At 38.0% G+C, this 15,146-nt stretch overlaps 1 protein-coding gene across 1 annotated transcript in view; it reads left to right on the top strand.

The window, feature by feature from the left end:
- Window positions 1–15,146, top strand: part of MDFIC (MyoD family inhibitor domain containing) — a 95,630-nt gene that overhangs the window by 20,795 nt on the left and 59,689 nt on the right. Inside the window, 1 exon segment of the mRNA XM_062195435.1 lies at window positions 786–908. Coding sequence (XP_062051419.1) covers window positions 786–908 — 123 coding nt within the window.

Below are 15,146 nucleotides of genomic sequence, written 5' to 3'. Positions count from 1 at the left end.
CTCCCATCTGCACTTTTTGAAATCCTTCTAATCTTTTAAAGACCATCTGACATGCACCTTTTTCTTTGGTACCTTTCTTGATCTCTGAATCCCGATGAGTTTTTTTTCCACCCTTTGAACCAACTCTTTGGTGCTCTGAACCCCTCAGAGCATGCATTTTGCCTTCTGTTGCAGTTTGCTTTTTGTTTGACTTATGTTCCCAAGAAGACATTACATTTTCTTACATATTGGCTTTCCCTTGGGACCCCATAAACCCACATATAAATCTCTCATCCTAAATGTACTTCTTCTGTGAGGATGCATTACACAATCTTTGATTTTTTCCCAAGTTTCCACAGAGAAGTCTGCATTTGCTTTCTGTACCTCCTTAGTACTCAGTCATTCCTCATTCAACTATAGTCTAACTTGCATCTCCGCCACTCATCGGAATCTCTTCTCTGGTGCTTTCCTGGCCACACTCATCTGCTCCATGCACTATGTTCACCTTTGATGTCCCTTTCCATGGCTGTTATGTCAGATCACTTTCTGTGTAAAATTGCTTGTTTACTGTAATCTTAACAGATTGTTTTTACTATGAGTGTTTCTATCTCTTCAGTGTTAGAGAGATAAAGGGGACGCAATAAACATCTGTTGTGGAGCCAATTACACTGTGACAGTCAATAGATGCATACCTTTCCCATTTATTTAAATTACAACAAACTTAGAAGCAATTAGGAAAACTATATAAACAAAAAGAAAATATGTACCATACAATGATAATAATTTCATATATGTTTTTTATTTAGAAAAATGTGATAAAGACAATACTGACAAAGATATAAATGAAGCTACTAACAGCCATTTCACACATGGAGAGATACAAGACCAGTCCATTTGGAGAACTCCTTCAGGTGGTGAACTCATCAGAAGTAAGTAATTTTAGAGAAAACTTGAGTGATGTGGGGATATGACTGTGTTACTATGCTCTCAGTTAATTGTTCTGTATAATTCTGCTACAAATCTAATATCAAAAGAATTTATCTGACCATATTTTCAATAATATTGTAAATTACAGAGCTATAAGTAGGGTGTAAAGGATGCTGATAGCTTTTATCCTTTCTTTAGGAAAGAAGTATTGATCTGTAAAATTTGAACTGGATATAGTCAAAACTGTTCCTTTTCAAGCTGTGTTAGAGTGGAAATCAGGCAACTATTAGTTTATGTGAATGTGAAACTAGAAAGAGAAATATGGAAAGAACTGAAGAGCGAGCAGTAGCTTTTTTTTTTTTTTTCAAAAAGTCATTTATTTGAGAGAAAGAGAGAGATAGTGACAAACAAAAAGAGAGGCAGAAACCTCCCATTCACTGATTCATTACCCAAATCCCTGTAATGGTTAGGGCTGGGCTTGGCTGAAGCCTGGAGCTAGAAATTTAGTTGCGGGCTCCCACATAGGTGTCAGGAACCCTATTACTTGAGCCATCATTGATGACTTCCAGGGGTTGCATTAACAGGAAGCTGGGATCAGGAGCTGGAGCCATGGTTTGAACCCAGGTATTCTGAAATGGGTTGCGGGCACCTTGACTAGGCTAGACCCTTTCCTACCCCAGGTAGTATCTTGATAAAGCTATTGTGATCCTTGTTTTGTCTGGTCAAATGATTCCAAAGTGTTTTTATGCAATTAACATTTTGTCACTCTTTGTTTTGATACTTCCTAAAATTTCTCTCTAGAACATGTGCAAAAGTTTTGGCATATTTTTGTTTTACTCTGGGAACGTCTTTAAATCCTAGTGTCTTTGGGTTATTGTTGAGAATGCTGATTCTCTGTGAGGTCCTACTCTTGACATTTTAGAGTTTGTGCTCCGGTCACCCCTAAGGGTTTCAAGATGAATTTTACGTGTAATAATTTATTCTATACAGTAAACATGTGGATCTAAAGATCAGTACAATGCCACGCCTCGAAGAGCGTGGGAAGAGATCTCTTTAAATTCTCATTCATGGTAACCAAATTCCCATCTTTCATTTTCACTTTTCCAGAGTGACAGAGGAGAATTCATTTTTGGGTATCATGTGTTATTTTCATCATTATTTCTTAATTCATCAGTTAAATCTTGTTACACATATTATACTTACTTTGAACCTTGGAAATTCCTTTGTACTCTAGAATTCCCAATACCTGGGTCTAACTGAAACCAAACAGAACAAAGCAGGAAAAGAAAAGGAAGAGGCCAACTTAGCAGAGAAAAAAAATAGCAATAAAAAATTGAAGGAAATTTTCAGTTTTTCAAAACCAGCCCTAAAATTGAGTGTGTTTAGCATCATTTTTAAAAATACACATATATCTTGGTGAAAGGAGTAGGAAGGAAGGCAGTGAGACTCAGAAATTAGTGAGGAGCAAGATTTATAAAGCTCTTTAAAAAGAGTTAAAAACACATTATTCCAGCAAACATTTATTCCAAAACATATATTGCTTGCCTTTTATTTAAATACTGACTGTACTGTTGTGAAGCTTATGGCTTTGTGAGATACTGGCATGTTTTATCTGATTTCCCAGCGCCTGGAGTGCCAGAAAGCTCTTCTGGGAGAGAATCTTAACTCCACCTGTTGGGAAGTATGGTTATTCTCTAATTGTTTTTTTCATGGTAGCAAAATTTTAAATGTGTGTGTGTTTGTTTCATTTAATTGAATTATTTCCCTAATTCCCTTTCCCAAGGCCCACTCTAGGAAAATGTGAATAAGATCACTTAGAACAAAACCCAGAATACAGACAACTGTTGCACAAGGATATGGAGAGTCATGTTAATGTGTGAAATATGTTTGTTTTGCTTGGTGAAGCTCCTTTTGGTCACAGATTTTATCTCCTTAAAGAGAATGGATTCAAATAGAGTTACTATCTCTACTGTTTGCATTGGATAAGTGGACGCTGATCAGAAATATTGTAAATTGCAGGACCTAGTTTCTTATAGAGATAATGACACAGTGCCAGGGGACACTGCAGCATTTGGGAACAACTGTTTAGTTTCCTACTAATCTGCACTGAAAGAATGCAAAGATAGGGAGATTTATAGCTCCCTCAGAGAGGGCTGCTGGTAAAACTGAATAAATATGCAAAAGATAATGGCCAAAGACAGTAATGCCAGTACCGCTGTAAACATAAGCTGGCAAGTGTTTCCGCATACTTGTGGGTGACATCTGACTCTGAATTCTGAATTCTTATTTAAACAAAGGTTACTTTGTTAGATCTACAGGAAAAAAAAAAAAAAAAAAAAAAAACTGCGAGATCTGGATTTGCAGAAGTAGAGCCTTTATATCATCTTTAAACTTGTCTCCCCTCTGGATAGCATTTGAAAATTTGGGCTTGTGGTGGCTTCTGCTGTTCCCACTCCCAGAGATGAAACTGCACACAGCTGCCAGTCTTTCCTTCTTTTGCCTTTTCCGTGGAGCGGTTGGCCATCTCCAAAACCCGAGGGTATGGAGATGTGTGTTTTCCTCTTGCTTCAGCATCTAGCACCGTTTTGGGGCCCAGTAAATCTTTTATAAGAACAATAGGGCTTGGAAAGGGAGACTCTGGCACAGACCTCGTGTGTGGTGAGCCAGGACCATGCTGGCTTCTATCAGGGAGTCCTGTGTGGCCCCCTGAGCGTCGTGGAAGAGATGGGCTGTCACGATACTGATGCTCCTAGTCCCGGTGTCGAGCAAGGTTAGCTGAGTGGAGGGATCATCAGTAAAGTGAGGCCAGCTGTGATGTGGGGGCGTTTTCAGATGCACAGCCCACTCTTTTTCCAAGCTGTCATGGGTCAGCTCAGCTGCACCAGCAAGGCATGAAGGAGGTTGATTCTGTCGAATGTGACTTCTTGCTCTTTCTCTGTTCCTGAGAGCGGTTGGTCAAGGCTGGCAGCTCATGCCTCTCTTTTGTCCTTGCTGCTGCCCTGTTCGTGGGACATTCTGACCTAATTTAAAGGGGACCGTTAGCTGTCTGTGTGATGAGGCTGTTTTTACTTTTCTTCGCTGAGAATAACCGAGCTCTGGAAAGTCAAGGGAGTGGCTGCTTTGGAAATTGCATTCTAATTAAAGGGTGTATTCTCAGGCTTCGTAAACCATGTCCAAACTGAGAATAATTTCCAGTTATTCTATGAACTTTAACCCTGACATCAGTGGACCACCTGCTTGTTGCTGATGCTTGGTTCATGCTCCATGCAGAAGTTTGTGTTTTTTCTGTCCTTCGAGAAAACATTGCACGTGGCAGACCTGGAGTGCAGGGGTCTTTCAGGGCTTGGATTTCAAATTGTTTGCCCTTAAGTTGCTTAGAATTGAGAATCTTTTCTGAAAATAATAAATAAGAGAGAATAAATACAAACATTTTCAATAAATAGGCCACACACAAATCTGGTCAGGGAATGTACATTATAATTCTCTTTTTAATGAAATTTAAATTTAAAAAGATGATTCTGCCCACTTAAGTGTATTTAAAAAAAATCTAAATCAAATTAGTAAAAGAATTAGAGACACAGTGGAGGTTTTGAGAGGAAATTTTGTAATTGGAAAATTTCTTTTTTATTTTGTGATTTTTAAATTCCTTTTTACAGTTTTAAATGCTTTTGTATTCTGAGAAAACCTTTTGGCATATAATTTAATTTCTGGAACAGGGCTTAAAGTTTGGGGTTTACAAAATCATTTTTTAATGAGAGCACCAACTAAGACTTTGGCTTTTCCCCTCAGATTAGCATATATGGTACAGTATATAATTTGGAGCTATGTCTTGTTTTAATAATTACTATTCCCTCGACTTAATAAAATAAATGTTGTGGTGAAGTGCCACCCTCAATTAATATTAATTTTTCTATGTAACCCGTAATATGCATAAACTGATAACAGTAATAGGCAACATTTCATGTTTTAATTAGACTAGAAAAGAAACAGAAGTAACATTTTGATCTCAGTCTTTGGGGGACTTTCTAAGGTAGGAAGGATGTGTGTGTGTGTGTGTTCTTGTGCTTACATTCAGGTATGTGTAATGTTTTCCTTTGATTTAGGTCAAATTCTACTATTCTAATTATTTCCTGTAAAGAGCTTAGGTTTTTCTTTGTTCCTCTTTATAAAGTGCCTCAGGTCTCTCTCTACTTCAGATTTTTCTAGGTCTTTCTGAAAATTCTTATTACTTAACTTTATCCTTGGACCTTACTTTTACATAAACGTCTCCTAATTCTAAATGTTATTACTTAACTTCAGAAATTTTCCTTAGCTTCTCTTCTGAAATAAATTTCCCATTAAATTAAACTATTTTGTTCAGCTAATTCTCTCCTTTGTGATTTTACAGAATTCCCATGATCTGAAGCAAAGTTAGAATGCTCTACTTAAGTGGTAATCCCCATTCTATTTAACCCATTTATTCATTTTGAAGAGTTTTTAGCTCTCATAATAGTAAGCACTTAATTGGCAGTGGAATGCACACCGTTTTCTAATTCACACTTGCCCACTCTTACCACTTCGCCTTGTGCGTTTTCACTTATGCTCCTCCTTGAAAACTTCCTCTTGTCATCCTCTGAATTTACTCTCAATATCAACAGGCTTTGTTATTAGGGACCCTATTATTGCTTTTCTCGGCTTTGACAATTTACTGCTGATCACTCTTTAATGAATACAATTTCATCACTTTAGGGAATGATGCCTTTATATAAAACACTGAAAGAAAAACAGATACTCAGGTATACTATTTATGTAGTTAGAACATTTCTTACTTTGATGGAAAGGAAAGGGCTTTGGGAGGCTTGGATTTAAATTTCTTCTGTAGCTCTTTTCTTGGAATGCACACTTCATCAAGTATTATTTGGATTCTTTAGGGTTCACGTTATATAAAGCAAGCCATAGATAAGCCCACAGATAAGAATCATTCAGTTAAGACTGGTGCATGTATTTTTTGTGTTATATTCCTTAGGTAATCTAGGATTTTTTCCTATAACACTTTATATTCATATTTGTTGGAGCACATATTGGGAGGAGTTACTCTCCCTTTTACTCAGTATCCTTTCGTCTTCCATTTAACTCTAAGAAAAAAATCTCTATTTTTCGATATGCTGGCTGATTGTCTATGTGGCTGTAGTTCATCAGTTGTTCCAAAATCAGACTTAGGATTTGATTTCAAGGTTGGGTGGATAGTTGTGAGTCATTTTTGATGGGCTGCTATGTTTATCTTATTGGTCACTGGCAGCCTCTAGAATGTGTTCTAGAATGAAGATCAAGTTCCTTGGCATACTTTTCCTCAGGATGCATTATTCTATTTTATGTGGATTCTGCCCAAGAAGCTGGAGAGAATTATTGCCTGTCTTTTGTTTTGAGCATCTTAGGGTCAGAGGTAGGAAGCAATGGAAACTGACTACCAGGGTTCAGACCACGGCTGTATCATTACAGCCATGTATTATTATTGCGTGAGTTACTTTACATCTGTGAGCTAGGATTTCTCCTTTTAAGATAAAAGTGCTAACACCTTATTCCCCATTGCATTATTTTGAGGATTCTACAACAAAATGTATTCATATACTTAATTAGCTCTTTGCTGAGTAAGTACTCAATGAACTCATTGCTCTTCATTATTATTATTCTTGTGCCCAAGTATCAGATTTAAGGCTTTGTTTTTCTTACTGATATAGTTCTATTGGATTGCCTGCACAGGAATGCTGTGTACACAGACCAGATCTTTCCAAGAACCTTGATAGATAAGTTCACAGCAATAGGCAGCAGACTAGATGCTACATGGTTTATGCTTAATGACTGTCTGATGGCTTAAGTGTCTTGAACTAATGAGGGGAGGGGAGAGATGCTTTATCAGTCTTGCCTCAGTTATTTCAGACTTTTAGGCCCCGTGCTGAAGATCCTGAATGACTCTGTTTTTCCGTTTATTCCTTTGCACTACCAGCCCAAGCCTGCTTCATTCACATTGAGTTCCAAGTTTATGTAGATGACACTAATGACATGAAAGCTACCAATTCTAAATTTCACCTCTTTACATGATCTTCATGAACAGGATACTCTGAAGAACTTTCTGTGAGTTTCTTAAAGGCAATGGTCAGATTAACATCCATTTTCTGTAAATGTGTGTTTGAATAACACCTTATTTTAGGCCTTTTTTGGTCCTCTATTCCTTATTTTTTTCACTTACATATGAGACAATTTTGAGGCTACTTTAGTTTTCTACTTTCCTTTTTTCTCTCTCATTCTTTACCTTTCCTTCTGTCCTTCCCTCTTACCTTTTTTCTTTCTTCTTCTGAGTCATATATTTGCCCTTCTAACAGAAGTGTATAATCCTATTGCATACATAGATGCTGTTTATTTGTGTAATATGTGTACATGTATATAAAATGAACCCCCTTACTCTTTAGAGACTGTTACTCCCAGTGAGTTTCTTCTGATATTTACCTCTGCCTGTCTGGATTTGTAAACTTAAATTTGCCTATTGATTTTAATGGGTTGTGAAGTTGCAAGTTGTGTATAAACTAATTTTCTGGATGTATAAAAGAGAGGAGACTGTTCTACAACTTATGTAAGTTCATGTTTCTATGTATATGTCCTTGTCTTTCCCTCAAATGAAAATGTGTCTTTTTCTAGGTCCTTTCCATAATGCCTGTTTAAGTGATCAGAGTTTTATTTATGTAAATACTGTATGAGAATATTTTTAAAGTGCTTTATATACTGTGAAGTACAATATGGTATTATTGTTTATCTTATTATTAACATGATTCTACTTTATTACTTTGTACTTCCCCCTGCACGTATCCCATAACTTATGATTTTTAATCTGTATCCTACTTCTTTTTGGCCAAAGGTTTCAACTTCTTCCTGATAATACTAAATCTTACAACTTTTTAGGAGTAGGTAAGACGGCATTGAAGTGTAAGTGGTGGATGAGGGCTCAGCATGGAACCAGATTTCTTTCTTTCCCATTTGGGAGTTCATTGAGCCTCAGGGAGGAGCTGAGGCCTGGGAAATATCGTAGGGATCATTCTGAAAATGCTAACCACTGAAGAAATAAATAAGACTTCATGATCAAGACCACAAATGCTGTGGCCTAGATAATTTTAGTTCTCAGACCTCAAACTTCCTGGATCTGAACATTCTGTGAATTTATACGCTAATTATTTTCTGTAGAGAATGTAGTTAGATGGAACTTCACGGTTTAGGAGTCAAAACACCAGAGAATTTCAAAAAGTTCATAGAAGGTGGAATTAAAGGTAAATTTATTTTGACACCAAATTTTTTTTAAATCATTGCATTGTTTTTTAATAATACAAATTTCTATGTACTTGTTGAACATTCCTTGTTTAAGTTTGAAAACTGAATTAAAAATAAATTTCATTAAGTGCTTTTACAGGTTACTAACTGGGGAGATATAGTGATGTACAAAACAGGTGTGCTGTCTGCATTCAAAGTTTGCAATCTGTGGGTGAGACAAGCTATCCCGAAATGATAATGTATGCTGTAAGTGCTTCAGGCTGTATGTGTTCATAGGAGAAGCTCAGATCCCCACATGGTGGACAGGTCCAAGAGAACTTTCTGGAGGAAGTGATGATATTATGATACCTACAAGAGTTAGCCAGCTGGACATGGGGGGAGTGAGGTCAGAATATTCCACACCCACACTGCATCACTGGTCTAGAGAAGCCATTGACATGTTGAATAGTGTTGGAGAAATTTTTTGTGTTCTGGGTGTAAATGTTAGATGAAGAATGGAAAGAGAGATAGGAAAATAATCTGTTAAGGGGTTAAGGGAAGGTGGAAGGTACTTCAGGAAGTGGTGACCCAATCAGGTTTTTCTTTCAATTTAGTTATATTTCAGGATAATTACTTTTTTAATAGAAAGTAAATGAGAATGGAAAGGGTTGAAGGTAAAAAAGGAAGGTGTCTAGGATTGTGATAATGGCTGACTTCTAATGGATGAATTTAGCTTTTTATGGGATGCAATAAGTAAGACTTGTGGAGTAGGAGAATGTCAGCTGCTGGAAATGAGGCCAAAGGTTTTAAATAATATTTATTTATTTATTTAATTTATTAAGAGGGCATGGCGCAGTGGGGTGTCAGATATCATCTATCCACTGGTTAATTCTCTGGATGGGAGAGAGAGAGAGAGACAGAGAGAAATCACCTATCCACTGGTTATTCTCCAGATACCTGCCACAGCCAGAGTAGGACCAGGTTGAAACCAGGAGCTAGGAACTGAATTGGGGTCTCTCATGTGAGGGTCAGGGACCCAGCTATTCAAGCCATCAGCCTGCTGCATCCCAAGGTTCGGGAATCTGGAATTGGAAGTGGAGCTGGTGCCGAAATTCTGGCATTCTAGTATGGAATGGGGGTGTGGGATGTCTGAAGTGACATCTGTAATTTCTACACCAAGCATGCACTCCCAAGGTCTTTACTTTGGACAAATGATAGCTATGTTGAAAGGAAATGAGGCCAAGGTTTTTAGAACATTGTCCAAAGCGAGTCCGAAGTGATGGGCACTGGATATAAAATGGGTAGGGGAGGAAGTAAGAGTCTTAACAAATAAGAAAAAAAAAAAAATAGAAACGGTAAATATCCTAGGTTTTGGTTGTTTAACAAATAAAACAAAACAGGTGTGGATGTAATGAATGAAAGGCCTATGTGGAAAGAGAAGATGGAGTTAGAGGATGGGAACAGGAATGTTAAATTTCTGAGGTGGAATTTCAGGTGAGGGCAAGGTCCAAGGTGTGGTCATGAGGATGGGAGACTGAAATAGTTTCTCCCACATCCAGAGTGCTATATTTGGAAGAGGCTTTGGAGAGTTCATAAAATTTTCCATATTTGGAAGGTGGGAGTCAGAGACAGATGTTTGTTCCAATCTCCATGTAAGAGGGAAACTGAGATTTTATCTTTATTTCTTGAATTTCAGTCTCCTAGATTTCTCATTGAACCAATGGTTTAGAAGTGGCCAGTGGGTATCTCTGATTCTTTGGTGCTTTGCTCTTAGATCAGTCCCTTGTTGTGGGTAAATGGAATAATTGTTTGACATTTTCTAGGCTGAGATCCCACAAACTAGTGAAAATTAATACAGTTAATTTATAGCTGCTGGTCTTCATTATTGTAAAACTCTAATAGGTCTCTTGTATCTAGTCCAATAGTCATACAAAGTTGGAATTTAGAAAAAAAAATCTATGTCAGTATTTGTGTGTGATTATATATACATACATGAACACATATATGAAGGAAAGATTCCTATTAAATTGTGTGTATGTATTATTAATTCAAGATTTATAGCCATTTCGCCACGGAAGTTACTGCTAGATAAACAAAATTGAATTGGGACATATAGGTGAAGCAGACTTCTACTAGTATCCTGTGTTCTCTTTTATAACATTGATTTTTCTCCATAAAGGACATTTTTATTACATTAAAAGAATTAATATTTTGCAAAGGAAATTCTCCCATATAGCAAAAAAAAAAAAAAAAATGCAGGGGTAAGGCCCTAGCTTCCCACAGCTGCACGAGGTCGTGGCCACCTGGAGGTGATACCTGAGAGTATAGGTAGACCAGAAGATCTACCTCCTTCAGGTTCTGTGAAAGACAGGACCAGCTACGTAATTTTGGAGAAGGATGGTAGTGCAAAATGATATTATAGGGATTTTGGTTCAGAAATTATATGGATTTCAACCCAGCAACAGTAGAGTACTAAGCCAAATGTGAACCCTTTACAGCAAAGAGCTGTTTATGATGCACAAGTTCATGCCAGCTGTAGTGGGGCAAGGTTGGAGGCATGACAGACTGGAGATCCAGGTTTGGCAATGTAAAATAATACTCTATACTTACTTTATAGTTTTTTCTCAGTAAGTCCCAACAATTCCTAAATGAAACAGTTTTTACTGGGCTTGGGCAAATCAGTTGGTAAGTTGGTTACAAATGTGAAGTTCATAGAGCTCTCTGGAACACCTGCTAGAGGCAGTGGTTCCAGTCACAGCCTAAAGAAGGGAGCAAGACTTGGCTGGCGCCGCAGCTTAATAGACTAATCCTCCGCCTGCGGTGCTGGTACATTGGTTTCTAGTCCCGGCCAGGGCGCCAGATTCTGTCTCAGTCACTCTTCTTCCTGTCCAGCTCTCTGCTGTGGCCCGGGAGTGCAGTGGAGGATGGCCCAAGTCCTTGGGCCCTGCACCCACATGGGAGACCAGGAGAAGCACCTGGCTCATGGCTTTGGATCAGCGCAGTGCGCTGGCCACAGCGCACTGGCCCTGGTGGCCATTGGGAGGTGAACCAATGGAAAAAGGAAGACCTTTCTCTCTGTCTCTCTCTCTCACTGTCCACTCTGCCTGTCCAAAAAAAAAAAAAAAAAACGGTAGCAAGACTTGTGCCCAGCTTCGTTCCTGGCTCAGGATAGCGGGTGAGGAGTGTCATCAGAACGAGGGGGTGGGTGCTAGTTAATGGAAACCTTCTTCCACTCCTTTGGTGAGCTCTTTATCTTAGCTCAGCTGTAACTTACCCCCTGTTTGTTTCAGCTAGGCCTTCAGGAATTGGTGGGAAATCCATGCTCCGCATTTCTCCTTCACAAGCTGGATTCTTCCCATGTCCCTGAGTTCTGCAGCAAGATACACAAAAGGCAAGGGGAATCTGTTTTAAAACACTCAGATGCTGGTATTAGTGGGTGAAAATTACATTAAGTGAAACAGTAGAGAGTGGGTGGAGAAATTTGTTCTGCTTTGGAGCATTATTTAATTAAATACATTTTCCATGGTTCTTGAGAAGTTGTGAGAACTTGGATTGGAAATTTTAAGGGAAAAAAAAAAAGGTTCCCACCATCTCAAATTGTCATGAATAATTGATTCCTGCCAGTGTAATCATAATAAAACCATGCATCTCATCTTTGGATATTGCCCATGATTTCTTGTCTTTATGAAAAAGATGTTAACATATCATTTATGTGGAGACCTGTCTTTGCAGGTTATCTTCACAACATTCCTTCAGCATTTCAAAGGTGCTGTCATAATCACAAAGGTGAGTGATAATGCAGGCAGCAGCAGCAGCAACAACTGCATACCCAACTAATGGTATGATTATGAGTAATTATCATTTTCCTACTATTTCCTGTGAGTTGGGTTCTGATTATTGCACTTTTCCCATATCCAGCAGATTTATAAAAGTCTTACTAAATAACTCAGTATATACATATTCACTATTGGAAATGTAAAATTAACCCCATATTTTTATACATTTAGGTTTTCAGTATTTCAGCCAAATAAAGGTTTTTGGTCTGGACCTACAGTTTTTAAAGATGAAAAACAAAATGTTACTTTTTAAATTTAAATCTATATAAATTGTCTTTTAATTTTTTCAATAAAAGAACTCATTTTAAATTGATTGAAGTTCAAAGATTGTACCTAAGTAAAGTAAAATATACAAAGATGTATACACACACATATACACACACACACACCCCTACCTACACAAACACTGGTACATATCTGTTTTTAAGAGGATTTTAGAAATACTGATTTTAACTATAAAGTCCACATTTTTTAGATGAATGTTGAACAGTTTCAGGTTATATGATATTATTATTTCATAATAAGGCTAGTTGCTAGTCTGGTACCTGGGCAGTTGCTATGAAGAGATAGTGGTAGGACAATAATTCTAGGTGACACTGAAAATCAAATGGCAGAACCTTAGTCACAGAGGGTGCTGGGGTGTAACTGTTCATGTCTTCTGCTCTACTTTCTAGCTTGATCTATGTGATCCTTAACTAGTGTCTTATTTGACCCTCTGAGTCACCACTTACCAGTATTTGATTGATGTAGAGCTTCTTTTAATTTCTTTGAAATTTTATTGATGTTTGACTTCTTTAACTCTAAAGACCATACTAGTCTCACTTTAGTTGCCTTATAAATAGGGCAACACTTTGGACTTTATTGTCTCTAGTCTTAAGATGTTGAAATCAGAAATTCATGTTCTCATGTCTCTCTGTTCTTTAGCTTAATAATAATTATTTCTAATCTCACTGTGGTTTTTGTTCTTCCACAGTATCTCATGTCCTTATCATGGCCAGCTGGAACCTGCTAATGATGTTTCATTGTATCCCTGAATTCCATGACCTTATGGTATATCTGCCATGCCTAAGCTGAAATCACAGTAACACCATGTCTTCTCACTTTGGGTTTCAAGAGCTGTGAATCATACGGGAAGAATGTTATGTATTCGAAGGACTAATTCTCCTGTAATGTGTGTTATTTAATCTCAATTAGTATGTCTCTTTTCTCTGCTCTAATTGATTTTCATTTTGTTCCATTCCTGCCTTCTAATTTTATGATGCTATTTTATAGTGACTTTGCTGATTGATCACTGGAATATTTTAGGTTATATTTAAGTACCTGTTGCTGATATTCAACCCATTTCTGGTGTACATGACTGGTACCTTAGCCCATTAAGTACTTCTGTGACCTGTTTGCCCTTGCCATATCCCTCCACCTAAAATAGTTCTCCCTCTTTCACACAGTATCCTTTTCCTTTTTAGCTGTTGCCACAATTTGTAATTGATCTGTACAGTTAGATGTCTAATATGCACTGTCTCTGCTTTGTGTTCTCAGGAGTTAACAAAATTTCAGGGCCACAATCAACTTAGAGTGAATCATTTTGGATGATTGATTCCAGGAATAACATAAATTTTGATTTGTGTCCCAGCTGCTTCCTTTCATGAACTTTTGCTGTAGCCAAAATATGTTGCTTGCTCTTCTCTACATGTCTAGTATGTTCCTTCTACCACATTTCTAGCTAAGCAGGCAAGGCTGTGTGATTCCTTCCTCATCTGGACTCACAGAATTCATCTCCATCTTTCCCAAAAGACTCATTAATTTCAAATGTGTAGTACATGTTCTGTTTATGACCCTCATCTCCATTACTGGATTGAAGGCTCCTTAAGGGCAGGGTTGGTGTCTCATTTTGGCTTTGTAGCTGTCACAGTCCTTAGCCCAGGGCCATGCAGAGTTGGTTCCCCATACTTCTGTGTTAATTGTTGAATAAATGAAAGTCTTTACCTTTTGACTACATTTAGCTTCTCTGTAGGAGACTGACAGCCTTGAATTAGTTAAGCTGTAATAATTTGTTTTAAAATGTGGATTGACTAGCTACGCTTCTGTTAAGGAGCTGATTTTCTCAGCCTACAGTTCTGCAAATTGAAGGATATTTTTATTAGTAATATTAATAGTATTATTACAATATTTGTTACAGTTAACAGAGTCTTTCACATTGATGATCTAATGTGCTCTATTAGAAATTTTTTGTCAGCCAGGATAATTATTATTATCTAAAGACTGAGCCAGGACCAGTGCTGTGGCACAGCGGGTTAAGCTGCAGTCTGTAGTACCAGCATCCCATAGGAGTGCCAGTTCGAGCTCTGGCTGCTCCACTTCTGATCCAGCTCCCTGTTAATGCACCTTGGAAAGCAGCAGAAGATGGCCCAGTTCTTGGGACTCTGCACCCATGTGGGAGATCCAGATGAAACTCTTGGCTCCTGGCTTTTGCCTGGACTAGCCCTGGTGTTGTAGCCATCCTGGGGAGTGAACCAGCAGATGAAAGATCTCTCTCTCTCTCTGTCTTTCTCTCTCTCATTTATTTATTTGAAAGGCAGAGTGAAGGGGGGCGGGGCGGAAAGAGAGAGAGAATCATCTATCTGCTGGTTCACTTCCTAAATGCCCACAGCAGCCAGAACTGAACTAGGCCTAAGGACAGGAGGCAGGACAACATCAGAAGCCTGGAACTCAATTCAGTCCCACCATTTAGGTGGGCAGGGAACTCAGAACTTGGGCCATCATCATCCAGCATCTTAGAAAGAAGCTGGATTGGAAGTGGAACAGCTGGATGGAGTAGAGGGAATGTAGGGACTTTATGGTTCTCTGAAACCGCTACCATCACAGAGGAAGGGGCAGTTTTTCCAAATTATAAATTTTTTCTATGTTCTAGATTTCTGGTCCACTTCTTTAGTTGAAAATCGCTGCTGTGTTTTACCACTATCGCTGATGAGACTTTATATTACCTTTGTGTAGGGTCAGAAAAAAGTTGGAAAAATCGCAGCATACTATACTTATTCAGAATTTCTTCTTTATTATGACAAATTCAAGACAATTCCTGGGATAAACAAATAATTGACATCTTTTGAAAAAAAGATCCTTTAGTTTTCAAAA

Source organism: Lepus europaeus, chromosome 1, assembly GCF_033115175.1.
Source record: "Lepus europaeus isolate LE1 chromosome 1, mLepTim1.pri, whole genome shotgun sequence".
NCBI lineage: Eukaryota > Metazoa > Chordata > Mammalia > Lagomorpha > Leporidae > Lepus > Lepus europaeus.
This window is presented reverse-complemented; position numbering and strand designations above follow the sequence as displayed.